Source organism: Balaenoptera musculus, chromosome 2 (assembly GCF_009873245.2).
Source record: "Balaenoptera musculus isolate JJ_BM4_2016_0621 chromosome 2, mBalMus1.pri.v3, whole genome shotgun sequence".
In the NCBI taxonomy this organism is placed as follows: domain Eukaryota; kingdom Metazoa; phylum Chordata; class Mammalia; order Artiodactyla; family Balaenopteridae; genus Balaenoptera; species Balaenoptera musculus.
Window position 1 is genome coordinate 173,497,418 of NC_045786.1, and position 17,825 is coordinate 173,515,242.

Sequence of the window (17,825 nt, forward strand, 5' to 3'; positions counted from 1 at the left end):
TTTCTCTTGCTTAAGTGAAACTCAGGGAAGGTGGCCTGGGTTTGCGGGCCGACCTGGGAGGCTGTAAGCACCGCTCCTCGCACCTTTTCCTGGGGGCCAGCCCCGTCACCTCTCCTCTGTGCCTTTGATTCATTGTTGGTGAAATAAGACTCAAAGTCTGTGTTTTTAAAAATTAGCTGTTTTATTATTATTATTATTTAAGATTTCATATTGTTTATGAGTAGTTATGTGTAAAGTTTCACTTCCTAAAGTGAACTGAAGCCAAACTATTTTGTTCTGAATCTTCTAGCGATGCACGTACACACTGTCACCTTATTTCACCACAGTGAACCACAGGTACCTCCAAAATAAACACATAAACCTTTGCTGCTCCCGAAAAAGGTGGTGTATAAATAAGCCTGATTAAAATGTGGCTCCTCATTTCTGTTACCAACACAGGCTTCCATTAGGTGCTTGTTACAGATTATTCTTCTAGACACTGTCTTCACATCAGCTTACTCAGAGCATACCTTGGTGATGGTAATTCTGGTGTGTATCACACACACCCGTGGGAGAATCACATGTTGCCGAAATGGTCTTTCAGTGCTAGTACTTACAGTGTGTTTCCCTAAATTATCTGGAAGAGAAAATATTTCTAATAGCTCAGAGTCACGGCATCTTTGAGGTTTTCTTTCCTCCCGTTTTAATGTTGGGATTAGTTATCGTGCCTTGAATTGCATAGGGATTTATTAAATTAACTTCATTTGTGTTAAACTCTGTGGTTGTCCCGAGACAAGGAAAAACACAATTCACCATTAGATTGTAGTAGAAAAGATGCAAGTCGTAAGTATTGAATCAAGTAAGAAAAGTACAGTGTCACGTAGAACACCACAAGCCTCCTGCAGGAAGTCCGTGGCGTTTTGCCGAGGCCTCGGAGGTGCTGGTCAGCGTGTCCAGACAGAGGCCTGTGCTGCCATCCAGTCGGCAGGTCCAGCTGTGCACAGAGTGGCCAGGGCTCAGGGGTGCGTGGAAACGCCGAGGGAATTACGTTATGCTAGAGAACCACTTGTTAAGGCATATCAACAGCAGAAGGAAGAATGAGTAAGGAGTGGGTTGGTTTTTGTTTTTATATTTAATTTTTATTTTAAGATAGTGGTTGCCAAAGTTCTTTTTTATTGAAGTAGAGTTGATTTACAGTGTTGTGTCAACTACTGCTGTACAGCAAAGTGACTCAGTTATACACACACACGTTCTTCTTCGTATTCTTTTCCATTATGGTTTATCATAGGATACTGAGTATAGTTCCCTGTGCTATACTGTAGGACCTTGTTTATCCATTCTATATATAATGGTTTGCAACTACTAACCCCAACCTGCCATTCCATCCCTCCCCCACCCCCTCCCCCTTGGCAACCACCAGTCTGTTCTCTATGTCTGTGAGTCTGTTTCTGTTTCGTAGATATGTTCGTTTGTGTCATATTTCAGATTCCACATATAAGTGGTATCATACGGTATTTGCCTTTCTCTTTCTGACTTCACTTAGTATGATAATCTCTAGTTGCATCCATGTTGCTGCACATGGCATTATTTCATTATTTTTATGGCTGAGTAGTATTCCATTGTATATATGTAGTAGTGGGTTCATTTATAACCAAAAAAAACGAGAGTGTCCATAATGAGGTCATGGATGCACTCGCCCGACACCTCGGAGATTTTATATGCGTTCCTCTCCTCCATTCCCCACTTCCAGCATGAAAAGTTTGAATTTACTTTAATCATTCCACTGTGCGTGATTCATGTTTAAAACCTCCACGATTGAAGAAACCACTGAGATCTAAGTCAGAGAGATCCAGCTCCAAGCTGCGGAGCCCGGGGAGGTGAAGGCTGAGCAGTGCCATGTCTGCAGGCGGCGGTGACCCGCGCCAGCGCTCTTCTCCTCCTCCTTGGAAGGCAGGCACAGAGGAAAATAGGCTGCATTTCAAGAGAGGGACGGGGGTCAGGAACAGGGGCTGACGGGCTGGAAACCCCTCCGGACGGCTGACCGTTTCCCGATGGTTTACATGGAACCACGTCTCCTGGATGATCTCAGGGTCGGTAATGTTCGTCACCATGGTTGCCAGCGCTGAGAGGCGGCCTGGACCATCCGCCTCTGAGTGAACATTGATGGCGGCCCTGTAGGCTAGGGCTGGAGGTGCCGGCTCTGGGTGGGGCTCTCCCTCCCGCCCCTCCCGACCTCCCCCCCCCGCACCCCCAGTTTCAGCAGAGCCTGGCTCAGACCTGCCCCTCGGTCCTCACCCTAGAACTTCCAGCTGCCAGAGGACAGTTTACCTGAGCGCTGTACCGTGACTCAGGACACCGCCGCCGTGACTGGCCGCTGTTCCTCGCTGCTGCCTTTGCCACTCTCTCCGCGGCAGAGTGGACCTTCCCTACCTTCTTCCTTTCCTCAGGCACCTCAGATGGCACTGTAAGTGCCACCTCCTCCAGGGAGCCTTCCCCACCCTGTGCATTGGACCACCTGGATGGTGACAGACCTGTCCCTCTCTGTGTCATCTCCTCCCTTGTCTGAGTCTCCAGTCGACCCTAAATCCTGAAGACAGGCTTGTACAGGAGTCCACACAGAGTGCAGAGCTCCTGACGGCCCCAGATAGGGTGGATGGGATGCAGTCAGAGTTGTGCAAAGGAAGTGGGACTTAAGAGTGGGTTAGCTTTTGCCAGCCGTGGAAGGGTAGTTTCTTAATATTTTACTTTGTAAAGAACTCTTTTTTTTTTTTTTGGCCGCGCATGCAGCATGTGGGATCTTAGTTCCCCAACCAGGGATCGAACCTGTGCCCCCTGCGGTGGAAGCACGGAGTCTTAACCACTGGACCACCAGGGAAGTCCCTTTTTTCTCAATTTAAAAAGACAGCCTAGGGTTTCCCTGGTGGTGCAGTGGTTAAGAATCCGCCTGCCAATGCAGGGGACACGGGTTCAAGCCCTGGTCCGGGAAGACCCCACATGCCGCAGAGCAACTAAGCCCGTGAGCCACAACTCCTGAGCCCGTGAGCCACAACTACTGAAGCCCGTGCACCTAGAGCCCGCGCTCCGCAACAAGAGAAGCCACCGCAATGAGAAGCCCACGCACTGCAATGAAGAGTAGCCCCCGCTCGCCACAACTAGAGAAAAGCCCACGCGCAGCAATGAAGACCCAACGCAGCCAAAAATAAATAAATTTATTTTTAAAAAAAGAAGACACCACAATGAGAAGCCCGCGCACCACAACAAAGAGTAGCCCCCGCTCGCCGCAACTAGAGAAAGCCCGCATGCAGCAACAAAGACCCAACACAGCCAAAAATAAATAAACTTAAAAAAAAATGTAAAAAGAAAAAAAAAGACAGCCTAGATGTGAGCTTCATTCCCGTGCTGCATTGTTAGCAGGAGCTGGATGACCCGGTCGTTCCTGCAGTCAGTGGCTCTGCCCGGCAGGAGGCAGAGCGCTCTGTCCACGGGCCCCTCACTGGGCCCGGGAGTCCCACCCGCATTGGCTCGGTGACCGGATGGTGCCAAGTGACAGACGGTGATTTAAGCCCTAAGTGCACGAGCATGAGACTGATAGACTGATGCTCTGTGAGCAGGTCTCCTGATGAGGGTTTATTCACATAGTGTGTGATCTGTGCTGTTTCTCTCAGCTCCTGAATCCTTTTTTCTAGTAAAATCCTCACCTGCATTTAAGATTTGTTTTTTATAGAAACACTGCAGGGGCTGAGTGTAGACCGCTCTTCAAGAATGAAATCATGTTTGCTGCATCTTACAGAGAAAGCTTGATTTAGGTCAGCATTCTGCTTTGACCTCATACAAATGAAAGGTCTGTTTGAAAATAGCACGTTTTCCCTTGCTGTATGAGGAGTGCCTTTTAAATAGTGGTTGGGCCTTGTCTGTGTGTGTGTGTGTGTGTGTGCACGCGTGTGCTCGCTCCCATGTTCCCTCCTGCCCGCCACCCGCCTGCTGACTCCGTGTTCCTGGCTTGTAGTTGGGGGCCTTGCTGTCATTTCAGACTCCACGGTTCTGCTCCCTCTCGAGAGCGCCTCGTGCCTTCGTGCCACTGTCCCGTGTGCGTCACGAGTCCTGGGGCGGGGGAGGGGGGCTTGGAAGTGATGAGCAGCTTGTCCTTGTGGTTTACAACGAGGGCCACCAAGGAACTGCCACTGATTGATTAGGTTTCCATTAACTCCCCTCTTATTCTCACTAGTACCCACATCAGCCTAGTTTGTCATTTTGTCACTTGAGTAGGTAGAGGACGGGAGAAAAATTACAGCTATTCATTATGGGTGTGGGCGTTCATTCATGTCAATAGGATTATCCCCAGAAAATAGACTTTGTAAACTAACTATGCTTCTCACTATATATATTTTAAAATAAAGTGGTATCAGTGTAGAAAGAAGTGTTCTTTAGAGAAATCATCTTTACTCTTTAAATGTTAGCCAATATCAGGGTTTCTTGGAAAGAAGAGGAAGATTAACACTGTATTTTTACCCAGAAAAAGTAACCCAAGCCTACATGTTTGTTCCTTCACGGTTATTAAGAGCCAGCAAAGGTGCTGAAACCTCGATGTTTAAAAATAATCTCCCAAAAGGAGAAGTGAGCTCGGCAGGTCCCCGGGGCTCTCCCCTGTGTGGCCTCAGCCTCAGGGGCGGCCCAGCCACTCCCCAGCTTCAGGGGCTGAGCCACCCAGCCTTCAGGAGCTTTATTTCAAAAATGCAAATTCTTTTTAGAAGTGAAAACCCTTTAGGTCCCTGGCTTCATCTAACAAGTGGGCAGGCCAGTCCTGCAGACAAACGGGGCCGCCACGGCTGGCACGCCAGGCTCACCGCTCCAGTTACTGTTACAGACGTGCTGGTCATGTGCTTCTGGAAAAGGGGGTTTCTGAATTATTTAAATCAAGCCTCGCTGTCGACAGCCACGTGTTTGTCAGTAGGGTTGCTCTGCCCCAGTGGGCAGGGGGCGCTGGTCGCGGAGTGCGTCCAGGGAACAGACCCCCCCCCCCCCCGCCCATCGGCACTGGCCCCTTGGCTTCACCCGGGGCCCCGAGGACCTGTCTCCAGGGCCCTGTCCTGCTGCCAGCCCTGTGCTGGCAGCCAGGTCTCCGGAGCCAGGTGGCAGTGTGGTGGCAGCTCTCTCTTCTGGGACCCAGGCCGGGTTCTGAGCGCTCTTCGCAGCCACAGAAACAGGGCAGCCCCTCTGGCCCTGGAGGCTCACATGGTTCGGCCTCTGCTGGTCGCTCGACCCTGCAGGGGATGGAGGCCTTCAGACGGGGCCGGCGAGCGTGACTCCAGGTCCTGAGCTGACACGCTAGGACAGAGGGATGTGGGAGCCGCATGCCCTGCACTTGGTGGGTGAGGCCTCTCTGTGCCTCGGTCCCCTCCTGGAACTAGGGGTCTGGGTCCCTGTGTCCCCCGAGATGCCCGTGGGTCTAAGTAAGGTAAGAGGCCCCGTGAGGGCTGACGCGGGCTGCCCTGTTCCTGACCAGCGGGTGTCTGATGGTAGTGGCGCAGCGCCGGCAGCGAGTTCTAACCGTATTTTGCCTTTTTGACACCTTTGATGTGGAAGCGAGTAATAGACAGCCAAGCAGAGAAACTGAAGGAGCTCGACAAAGAGATCCGCCCCTTCCGGCAGAGCTGGGAGGAAGCAGGCAGCATGAAGAGCAGCGTGGAGTCCCTCCAGAACCGGGTGACCGAGCTGGAGAGCGTGGACAAAAGCGCGGGGCAGGCGGCTCGGAACACAGGTGAGGGCGGGCGGGCGGAGCCGTGCGGGTCTGTGAGGCCCCGGGCCGGGGGAGCCTGGCCGGGTCCCAGGGCCCCAGGTCAGAGCTGTGGCGGCCTTCGTGAGGTAAGCGAGGCGCGTGCTGCCTCAGGACAGCGCCGTCCAGTCTCGGACGGTGCTCCTGGTGGCGCCTGCTGGGGCAGCTGGCTTCCCGCCGAGATGCCCGCAGCAGGGGCCCAAACGCTCCCCTCCGTGCAGTGAGGCCTGCGTGGCAGAGTGGGTGTGGGGCGGCCTGTGGGTCGGGGTGCTCCAGCCCTGCTCGTGAAGGCCTGGGGGACAGAAGGTGACCAGAGGCAGCAGGGGACCCGGCAAGCCCAGCAGCGTGTCCGATACCTAGAAGCCACCGGGGCCGCTGCTTCAGGGGCCGAGCGAGTATTCTGAATATCTGCACGAGAAGGATTAATGGGGGAAAGAACAAGGATTATTGTGATGCACGTGGGGCTGGATTCAGCCAGCCAAGGACGTGGAGTGGGGTGGGGGGAGGAGCAGCCTTAAGCCTGATAGGGCGCAGGTGAGCCCGCGCATGGGGGCTGGAGGGCAGGGGCCGTGAGCCAGAGGGCAGGCGGCCCCAGGCTGTCGCCTCTCGGCAGGCTGTGGATCCCGAGGACCCCGAGGCCTGCGTTTCAGGTCCTCCACGGGGCAGGCTCCACCCCCCAGCAGCCACAGCGAGTCTGGGCTCTTCTGCTCCCATGCGGGTGGGGATCGGCTTCTCCAGCCCCGGTTGATAGTCACGTGTCTCCGCGCCCATCTCTCCCGCCCGCCGCCGCAGGCCTGCTGGAGTCCCAGCTGAGCCGGCACGACCAGATGCTCAGTGTCCACGACATCCGCCTGGCCGACATGGACCTGCGGTTCCAGGTCCTGGAGACCGCCAGCTACAACGGTGTGCTGATCTGGAAGATCCGGGATTACAAGCGGCGGAAGCAGGAGGCCGTCATGGGGAAGACCCTGTCCCTCTACAGCCAGCCTTTCTACACCGGCTATTTCGGCTACAAGATGTGTGCCAGGGTCTACCTGAACGGGGATGGCATGGGCAAGGGGACGCACCTGTCGCTGTTTTTTGTCATCATGCGTGGAGAATACGACGCTCTGCTTCCCTGGCCGTTCAAGCAGAAGGGTGACGCTCATTGCTGATGGACCAGGGGTCCTCCCGGCGACACTTGGGGGACGCTTTCAAGCCGGACCCCAACAGCAGCAGCTTCAAGAAGCCCACCGGCGAGATGAACATCGCTTCCGGCTGCCCAGTCTTCGTGGCCCAGACTGTGCTGGAAAACGGGACGTACATTAAAGATGACACCATTTTCATCAAAGTCATAGTGGATACTTCGGACCTGCCTGACCCCTGACGAGTCTCTGGGAGGCGGATTGCGCAGAAGGCAGCTCCTCTGGGGGGGGTTTGAACCGGCCGCCTCCCCCGAGGTCCTCGCGCCCAGAACAGGACCTGGTGGAGCAGAGGAGAGCGGCAGAAGGTGGCCGCGGGCCGGCGGGAGGAGCCATGCATCAGGACACACACACCATGTTTTCTAATAGACTAGCAACACTTCACTCGGAAGAATTATTTATCCTTCGACGAGAGAAATACTGCTGTCAGAGAAGGTTTTCGTTTTCATTTTTAAAGATCTAGTTAATTAAGGTGGAAAACATATATGCTAAAGAAAAGAACCATGATTTTTCTTCCTTAAACACCAAAAAAAGAACACACACACACACACACACACGCACGCACACACCTGGGGATAGCTGGACATGTCAGCATGTTAAGTAAAAGGAGAATTTATGAAATCATAATGCAGTTCTGCTATATTCATTCTAAGATTCAAGAGTGCAGTCCTGTTTCAAACATAGCCCGTTGTCTGTTTTAAGGCCTCATCTGGTCTCTGCTTCAGTACTCTGTCAGAAGACCCTGAAGTGCACCTAGGTCTTTTTGAAAGTCTCTAAATTCAGAATCGTTTTTAATTTAAAGTTCTAAGATAATTGTTACTGCAAACATTTCATTTTAAAACGTTGATAGACTGATATTTCTTGGAAGAAAATGTAAAATATCAAACACTGGTTATCACTTGTGATAGGAAAGAGAATATTCAATCTGTTGTTATTTCTCGTTAGAAATGTAAACCTTCAATACCTGTCGTAGTTAATGACACTACTTCAAAATTGTTACGAAAGGAAAATTGCTCTTGGATGCTGTGCATCATTTTCAGATTTATAATTGTTTTCACCCTAAAATAGGGCATTAGTTGAACTTTGGAGTTCTAAACAAAATCCTGTAGGTTTTTAAAATTCTGCCCCACGTGTTCAGACGAGCTCTCTATTGCTGACAACACCGACCTTCCGTGTCCAGTGTCCGGGGGTGGGCAGGTGACTTGTGCTTGAAGGAGGCCACAGCAGGTGTGTTTCTTCATCCTGTCATATTGCTGCATTTGTTAACAGCGTTTGCGTAGAGATGGTGGCATACTGTACCTGTGCCTTAGATGTGACATGCTGCTTCTCGACCCCAGCTTTGTGTTCACTGTAATTCCAGAAGGTGATAGTTCAGCCAGACTTTTCTCTTGATCACTAGACCTTTTGCCTCTTCGAGGGCCCTCAGACAGCCCTGTACCTGCTGAGGAAGCTGGGCCCCCTCGTCGGCTTCTGGAGCCTCCACTGCTTCATTATCACAGATTCCAAATCTCTAGGCCCCCACAGCGAGCAGTCCGGCCCGCGTGCAGGCAGGGACAGGGCCGGAGCCACGCCTCTGCGTCCCCGGGCTGCGGGCTCCCACACCACCCGCCGCGGGGCCCTCCGAGCATTCCAGAGACTGCTACCCGGGGGGGCCGCCCGGGCTGAGCCACAGGCGTCCTGGGGCCCGCCCCTCTCTCCGGAAGGGTGGCCCTGGGGTCTGTGGTCCCAGCCTGCGCCTGTCCGGGCGGCATTTCCCACCCCTGTTTACCTTCTCTCAATGGTCCAACTGTGACAGAGCGGGGCCCTGCTCCTGTGACCCCTGCTATGCACCACGCTCCATGGGTGCTCTTACCACTGACGGGTGCTACACGTGACGGTGCTTCTTAGGGCAAAACCAATGTGTGTGAACCGCCGCATCTGTGCCACTCATCCAAAAGACGCGCCCACGATTGGCCAGCTGGGCCGCGCACCTCAGACTGCCTGCCTCCGGGCTCCCCGTGGCCACGCGGGGGACGGTGGGGTGGTGCCCGGTGGCCCCCGTGTCTCTGGTGCTGCCCTCCGCCCTGGGTGTGCCTTCGCCCCAGTGCCTGCTGGAAGCACCTCCTGGCCACCGCCGTCCCAGGCTTCCATAAGTGACCTCATGGGTTCCAAGCACCTGCCCTGCCCTTCGGCAGTTAAAATGCTCAGTTGTCTTCATCTCTTTTTCTTTCCCATCCCCTGACCCCAGAATTGCTTTGAGGGCGAATGAGTGTCATCAGTTCTGCCCAGTAAGGAGTCGTGTGTCCCCGCTCAGAGGAGGGCCCTCCTGCAGGTGCTGTGGGACCACTGTTCCCTCCAAGTGCCCAGACCTCCTCCAGGCCTGGGCCCGGTTCTGCCCTGGAGACCCGGGGGAGGGAGTCTGCCCGGCGGGCCCCACCCAGCCTCAGGTGGCTCTCCCAAGGCCGGGGGTCACCAGCGGACTTCCTCCCCCTTCACGGAAAGTATGGGCGACGTGAACAAATTCAGGATAAGCAACATCTCGGTCTGGTAAAAAAAAATTCTTTCCCTCCCCTGGGTTGGAATCCTGTTGGGGGCGGGCCGCTGGCAGCGCCCCAGAAGCATCCGTCCCTTGGTGGGGGGACTTTTCCAGCAGCTCCTCCCGGTGGGAGACGCCAGGCCCCTGGCCGCCACCCAGGAGCCCAAGGGACCCAGCTTCACTGTCCCCCGTTGGGAGGCTGGGACACGGCGGGAGCATCAGGTCGTGGCTCGGTGACGGTTGGTGGTAGCGGGTCGCACGCCTCCCTGGTGCCCGCGGGCCCTCCCGCCACCAGGGCCCCAGCGACAAGTGACGGGTGCCGGACACGGCACGTGGGTGCGCTTTTCCCGTTTACCAAAAGTGACAAATTCCACACAGAACAAAACCGCTCCAGTGCCGCAGAGGAACCGACGCCGAGTCCCGTGCGGGGTCAGCGCCCCTGCTTCCCCGTCGCCGCCTGTCCTGGAAGTGAAGACCGGCCGGGTCCGCCTGCCTGCGGGCCTCTGGTCAGGGGCGGGGGGCCAGGGTGTCGGGCCGGTTGGGGCCAGCACGGAGCCCGGCGGCCGGGCGGGCTCGGCGAGTGCCGGGCTCTGGCTCTGGGGCTGGAGCACCCCAGGCGGCTCACCTGGGCCTCTCTTTACAGGTTGGGGTTCTCAGTTTCCCGGGTTTGTGGTGACGCAGAGGAGACGGGTAAATTGCTCCGAGACCTGTCACAACGAGAGGGTGGCGCCAGCCCCCGAGAGCGAGTCAGGCGCCGTCACCGAGTGGCCGACGAGGAGGGCCGCCGTCCACCCCACCCCGGCCCCGCCCCGGAGCCCAGCTGCCAGCTGAGCCGAGGCTCTTGGCCAGGCGGCCCTCCTGCCCCCTCCTGTCACCTCCCTGTCCCGGTGGCCGACTCCACCAGGCCCCCCTGACGCCGGCCAGGACGGCGCAGCCTCTCCCCAGCAGCTCGTCTCCTGCAGCGTCCCCAGCCGCCTGGGGCCACACGTCCCTGTCGACGCCCCCTGCGCTCTCAGTGTCATGGGGGTGGTCGCCCGCGGTGGGCCCAGCATCCTGCAGCCCTTGGGCAACATCAGGCAGAGGAAAGGGCGGCTGGACGAACCCTTAGGCACAGCAGGGCCCCGAGGGGGTGCGGAGAGAGGCGGGACCCCGAGTGCACCCTGGGGGGCGCGCTGGCCCCTCCAGCCGTCCAGGCCCGCTCCTTCTTCCCGCCTGCACGTGGAGGAGTGACCATCATCCTGTGCTGGATGCAGACCTTTCCGGCCCCAGCATCGCTGCCTGTCTTCACAGGTTGGGCAGGAGATGAGATTCCTCGTGGGGCCTCTTGCCCACACCTCCACTCTCCAAAACGTGTCCCTCTGCTTGCGGTGATTATCAGTGCTGGAAAGGGCTCAGGTGGAGCCGTAAAGTACTATTTTTTAACTTCTAGTCCAGATCTTTACTGATCAGGCCGCCGAGGAGAGCTGGGGGGAATTCCGGGAGTTCCTTTGCATCTGTGACATGAAGGGGGGATCTGTCACCCAATCTCCTTCTCAGCCCAAGACCATGGTTCTGCCTTCTGTTTGCAAATCTTGATAGTTGTGTTTTTTCCAAAGTAGAACGTGTCCACTAGGGTCAGGTCAGACAAGGTCGGCGTGAGGCTCCAGTGAGGGCAGGTGACCCGGTCGGTCGTCTCTGCTGTCTGTCTGGCGGTGCTGGTTGTCACCAGGGCCCCGGGGCAGCGGGGGCGGGGCGCAGACCTGGAGGCGTCCCGGGCGTTTTCTGCTGGCCTCGGGTGACCCAGGCCACAGGTGGTTGGTGCCGTTTGCGGAGGCCCGAGTGGCACCAAGCAGTGCTCGCATTTCATTTCTGCCACTGCTGCTGTGTCTAGAGTCTGTCTTGTGAACTCACGACGAGAGAGGTGGAGTCCAGGACGGCTGCACCACTCCTGCAGTTCGTGGTGATCCGGGTCGTAACTCAGTCCCCTTAGACCAGTGAGATAACTTCCACAGCAAACTCAACGACTTAATCGGTAAACACAAAAGCTGGCATGACTTTCAAGGATTTCTGTAAGAGTTCTCTGTAGAATAACGTCTGTGGTAAAGGAAGCGTGTAAATCCACGCAGACAATCGTGTCGCATTTCCAGAATCGATTCTTTCTCTGATGGCACCCTCTGTGTTCAGGTCTCTTACCCAAAACAAAGACCAAAGAAGGCCAATCTCTCATTTGACTCTGTATTTTTAACCTGCCTGTTTTAAAAATTGCATCTGTATAACCGCTCGCTGTGAGGACCCATCTCGACAGTCCAAGTGATTGTGACCAGTGATTCGCGTCCCGTGTTCTTCTGCTCTTCTAAGAAAAAAACCACAAAAGGACAGTGTAAGTCATTGCCCAGCAATAATCATGTTGTTACTGTGGGCTAGCAACATGGCTGACTTCCTGGTAGCATTATTATGTTTGATATTTTTGTTTACTGTATACTGTGTGTGGTTTTATTTGGTATTTATTTGTGTTTTGAGGTCTTGCAACGTTTTTGTGTTTCTGATGCTAATAACTAAAGTTTGTACGAGTGTAGAATGCAAACCTTTGAGATGCTGAACTGTCTGATGAGAGGGAAATAAATCTTACTGGGAGTCTTGGTTTCTCTCTCACACTGACTCACAGGCCGTGAGGCGCCCCTCCCTCCCACGGTCGGGCCCCTGCAGAGGATGCCGCGGGTCCTGCCGTGGCTTCCCGGCCTTCCCTTCAGGCGGTGGCTTTACCTTGAGGGGGTCCCCGGGGCCTGTGCACCCAGCAGCCGTGCTCAAGTCCATGGCTCGGTCCAGAGCAAGCCAGGGGGCCCTCACCCTCCCGGAGATCCTGTCCCATTTCCGCCACTTTTATCAGCTGTGGACTTCGGGCTCTTTGAGCCTCGGTTTCCTCGCGTGTCAGGGGAAAGACAGCGTCTGCCTCCTTTCTGAAGCCAGGGGCTGGCTGTGGGCCCCGCCATTGCTTGACGCCGAGGGTGTTGTGGGGCCTCCGGGCGGCGCCTTCCACGCCGCCACCCGCATAGGGACACTGGGGGCACAGGGGCCAGCAACGCGCCTGGCCGGCCTCTAAGCACCAGGCGGCCGGTCTCCCCGGGCGGGTCAGGCCCCGGAGCAGGAAGCCCTGCGTCTCCACGGTTGTTCCCCGAATATCACCGGTGTGGGGGCTGCTTTCCAGCACCGCGAGGCAGCGCGAAGGCCCTGGGGACCGCTCAAGCCCTTCCCCCACTGGCCCTGGTCCTCCACGTGTCGCCGCCGCAGCCCCGAAGCCCGTGCTCAGCCTCACCCCTTCTCTAAGTCACGGCCTGGGGCCCGGCCTCCACGTGCACCCACCGGGCAGCAGGAAGGGGCAGCGCAGGGAACCAGCCCCCAAGGCTGCTCCCACCCAGGGGCCCGGGGCCTGGCCCAGGAGGGGTGCTGCCCGGCCCCAGGGGGCTCAGTGTTCCTGCCCACCACCGCACCCGGAGCCCTGCAGGGGAGCCCGTGGCCCCCCAGCTCTTCCTACATTGGGGTCCCCCCACACAGGAGCTGCCAGAGAGGGGGGCACATTCGGTCCCTCCATCTTGGGGGAGGGGGTCCCAGGTCCACGCACCCCTTGCGCTCCACCCTCCTCCCTGGGCGCTCAGGCCTGGCGCCCCACCTCGGACCTGATGCCACCACGGGTGCTGAGTGAGGCGCCGGGGGCCCCTCAGCCCTGAAGCTGGAGCGCCTGGCGGGTGGCAGCGCGCAGTGTGGACGGCGCCGCGGGCGGGCAGCGCGCGGAGCCGTGTCCGCGGGGTTTCCAGCGCCACCGGAGGGGCCGCTCAGCTGGAATTTCGGAAGCCGGATCCTTTCCCCCTTTTGGAGTTTTTTCCCCTGCGTCTTACGGGGGCAAGAATCGGCGACAACTCCCAGGATGAAGGGCCCGCCCCGCGGTTGCCCCTAGGCCGAGGCCGCAGACCCGGGCGCCGGTCGGCCGCAGGGCCGTTGAGGGCGGGGCCTCCCGGCGGCTCTCCGGGGCCTGGCCCCGCCCCACCGCGGTCCCCGCAGTCGGCCCGGGGGCGGCCTGGTCCCCGCCTGCGGAGGGACCCTCGCCGCCTCCCTCAGCCCCGGGCGCGGGGTGGGCTGCCTGTTCTGAGCCCTGCGATGACGGGGGGGCTCCAGGGGAGCTGGGGACTCGCTGCCGCTGTCCCCTCTGCAGCCGGGGCAGAAACGCCGCCACGCTGCCGGGACCGAGCCGTCCCGGGAAGTGTGCCCGGAGCCCCGGTCCCCCGCACGTGCCCCGGACGCCCGTGCTCTGCAGGGTCTGTTTTAGGTAAGAAGAGCGAGGCCTGGAGAGGAGGGGGCGCGGCCCCGGAGCCACCCTGCGCTTTGCTGTCTGCTGTGTGGCCGGCCTGTTTGGGGGCCGCTGGGACCTCACGGGGTCGTTTCCAGCTGTGGGATTGAAATTGGCATCGGCGGCCTCTTAACCCCCCCAACCCCACCCCCCAGGGGAAGCGGCGCCAACGCTGACCCCGCAGAGGCCCAGGGCGCGTGTCCCTGCACAGCGTCGGCTGCCTGGAGGCTTCGTCCCGAGCCCGATCACAAAATCAGAAGTCAGAGATTGAGAGGAAGCTTGGAGTCACCCAAGCCCCGGGCCCCGGCCTTGCTCCCGGGTGACCCCTGGACCCCAGGGGAGGCCTCGGAGTGCGGAGGGCAGACCCCAGAGACGCAGGCAGCCACTGCCCCCGCCAGGCCCCGGGGGTGGGCTGGGATCTGAGGACCAGGAGAAGGCTGGCCCCGGGGTGGGGCTGCGGGGCTGCAGGCAGAGCCCCCCGCCGCGCCCAGCACCTCTGTTTCCTCGTGGGTAAAATGGGGATAGCAGCGCCTCTGCTCGCAGGCAGTCGTGAGGCCGCGTGAGGCCGGGTGGAAGGCGCTCTTGGGGGGGAACGCGTGCTCAGCCAGTGGTGCCGACACACCTGGACAGAGCACCTTGAGGTGACCTCGGCCTGCTGGGCAGGGTGGCCCGGCCCTGGACTTGGCCTCCGGTCATTCAGCTGAGAGGTCTCCAGCCACCGACAGGCACCCCGGGAGTCAGGGACCACGCGGTGGCCATGGCCCTGGGCTCTAGAGGCTCCCCCTTCTCCCAACTCCTGCCGAGTTTGGGGCGCGGACACCTAGTTGACGCAGCCTCCTTGGGTCCGGCCCCCTCGTGGCGGCCCTCAGACTCGGCCCCGTGTGGCCCGTCTCGTCCACTCACTTGTCCTCGCCCAGCCAGTCCCAGGGCGGGGGAGAGGGGTCAGGAGGTCTCTGACCTCCAGCTGTGGCTCCTCTGGGCCCAGAGGCCTGCGAAGTTCCCCCGACAAACTTCCCCTCCATACAAAGGCTGTAGGGGCGGTGACAAGTTCCCCCCCCCCCAGGGAGAGGGGGCAGGCAGGACAGCGCAGGCCCGGGCTGGACCCTTGCGGGACCCCTCCCCAAGGTGGGGGGCAGCTCCCAGGTCAGTCTCCCCCGATGTCCTCCTCTTCCCAGCGTCCGCAGACAGAAAAGGGATGGAGTGTCCAGGGCTGAGCATCTCCTGGTGCCCTGTGAGGTGGGCACTGCCACCGGCTTTGCAGGTGAGGGACGAACCAGGTTAAGTGAATCGTGCGGCCTTGCCCTGCATCCACACCGGGACAGCCTGCATCCGAGCCTGGCGCCCCACTGCTGGACAACAGAGCTGCCCCACCTGTGCTCCCTTGGCGGACAGGTGGCCAGCTCAGCCCCTTCCAAGCCAGGCGGAGACCCCCGTTCACACCCCCCTCATGTACATCAGACCCAGCCCCCAACACTGCCCTGACCTCACCTCCTGCTGTGCTCTTCTCGCCTTCCTTGGAGCCTCAGGGCCTTTGCACCAGCCGCTTCCTCCCAGGTCTCAGCTGGCATGTCCCCTCCTCACAGAGGCCTGCCCTGGCCACCTGGCCTGAGGGCTCCCGCACAGCCTCACGGCACACTCCGGCCCTCCCCGGATGCTCCGTGCTTCCTCAGAGCACCGACCAGCCCATCATCCGTCTCCCCGTCCAATGGCAAACCCAGGAGGCTGCGCTCCCAGCCCCGCTGCAGGCCTGGTGCCAAGCGTGTGGATGAACAAAAGGCCCAAGGAGAAATCCGGAGGCTGCAGGGAGGCCACAGGCCCAAGGGCGGGGAGTTTTCCAGGGGTCAGAGCCCCTGAGCTGGTAGGTCGTGGGGCGGCAGGGCCTGGGAGGTGACCGGCCGGCCCTGGGGAAGTGCCAGCCATCCCTTCCCCTCACGAATATTTTTGGAGCATCTCCTGTGTTGCAGGCAGTACGTGAGGAGGGTGAGCAAAGCCCTGTGGGCCCCACGGGGCATGTGGTGACAGATGCTGACAGTGGGGTGTTTGTGGCCAAGGTGGCCTCTCTGGGGAGGTGACCATGTGCAGAGACCTGAGTAAAGGGAAGCCCTGCTGAGGGGGGCTGCCCTCTATCCTCCCCCCACCCCCCGCTCCTCCTCCTGGTGTCCAGGAACAAAACCATGTGTACTGGAGCTTCAGTCCCTCCAGAGCGACACTGAGGCCCAGAGAGGTATAGGAACCTGCCCAAGGTCACACAGCCAGTCAGGGACAAAAGTGCGGGAGAAGGAGCTGGGGAATTGGCCTGGGGGGGCATGGCTCTGTCCCACAGACTTGTGGGATGGGGGGGGTCTGACTAGGGACCATGGATGCAGGCAGGGTGGGGACCACCCACACCCCCAGGGCAGCAGGACTCACTCACAGTGACCTCAACCAAGGGAGGGCTGCAATGGCCAGTTGGAGCACAGCAACTCTGGGCCACAGGATTGGTGCTCAGTTGGAAACAGGAACCTCACTGAGACTCTGCACAGTGGCCTAGTTGGGGAGGTAGCAGGTCCAGGTCTCCCAGAAGAAGGCTGACCACAGAGGGCAGTCAAGCCAAGACAGAGCCAGACAGACAGACACAGAGACTGAGAGACCGGACAGCCCAAGCCCCTGGATCCAACCTTGCCTAAAGCAGCTGCTGCATGGATTTCCTAGTTACTGGAAGAAATTCTCTTTGAGACTTGCATTTTCTCCTACTTCTCACTGGGGTCCTGACCAGTTGGAAAGAGTGTGCACATATATGTACCTGCGTGTCCGGGCACCTGTGCGTGCAGTTGCAGGCCTTCTGTGAACACAGGTTAGGGTTAGGGTTAGGACTGCATCTCAGTCCAGCCATTCCTTACCTCATGTCTTTGCTTCTGAGTCATTCCAGGGACCCTTTGGCAGCTCTGGGCCACGGCTGGTGCCTGCCTCCTGCCTCGGTGTGGATGCCTCTTTGGGACACCCTCTGATAGCTGGACCCACCTCCAGCCTCTGCTCAAGGATGCCCCTTTCAGCGATGGACGCCAACACCCCACAGCCGACAAACCCCGGCTCCTCCTGTTCTGCCACTTTCAACGCAACCTGTAGCTGCAGCTGTGACCTCATCCTTCCAGTCTCAGCTTTAACACCACCTCTTCCAGGAAGCCTTCCTTGACTGCTGTGGAGGATGGAGCTTCCTGTCAGCCCTACCGGTGGCCAAAGCCAAACTCAGGACCACGCAGGACCACTCAGACCCACCTTCCCCATCCCAGGCTGGGCTGGGAGCCAACCCCTCCACACAGATCTGGCACGGCTGAGCCACTGAGAGCAGGTGCCCCGATCCCACCCAGGAGAAAGGGTGGGACAAGCTGGTGTGCTCACTCCCTCCTTCCTAGTCAGAGAAGTCTCTGTCCCTACCCATGGCATAAAGTGCTTTGAGTGCTCCCAGCGGTGGGCCCCATCCTCCTTGGATGAAATATCTTGTGCTGGGGAGAAGCAAAGACCCAGGCAGAGAGAAGAGTGCTCATGACAGGAGGTGTGCAGGTGAGAGGTAGGTGGGGATGCAGGAGAGGGCAGGTGAGCCGGAGGGAGGGAAGAAGGTGCTGTGTAGTTCCCCTTCACCCACAGCCCTCCATCTATACATCGACCTCCATCATCTACCCCTCCATCCATCCTTCTGTATTCACTCATCAACCACCAAGGCATCCTGAACCCAATGGCCCACCCGCTATTCCTCTCCCTTCCAGCAGCCATAACCAACAAGGCGTCATCTGTTGGTCTCCCACCATCCACAGATCACCCCATTCATCTCACCATTGATTCACAGCCCATCCCTTAATAATCAGTACACCATCCACCCCACCACCCATAACCATCCAGGTTACCAAGCCCAATCTCTCTGCCCTCCCACTCACTCTTTACCGTCCCATCTCCAACAAATTCATCCTCCACCCACTCACCACCATCCATCCCTATGTGCATCTTACAGAGAGCCAAGCACCCACCTCTCCAATTAAACACAGCCATCTACCCCAGACTCATCCCTCCAGCATCCCCCAT

General features: G+C 58.3%; 1 protein-coding gene across 1 annotated transcript in view; it reads left to right on the top strand.

Moving 5' to 3' along the window:
• Positions 1 to 10,367, top strand: part of TRAF3 (TNF receptor associated factor 3) — a 116,669-nt gene extending 106,302 nt beyond the window's left edge. The window contains 3 exon segments of the mRNA XM_036843017.1: positions 5,563 to 5,737; positions 6,545 to 6,897; positions 6,900 to 10,367. Coding sequence (XP_036698912.1) covers positions 5,563 to 5,737; positions 6,545 to 6,897; positions 6,900 to 7,118 — 747 coding nt within the window. The 3' untranslated portion in view covers positions 7,119 to 10,367.
• Positions 10,368 to 17,825: the final 7,458 nt, after the last annotated feature.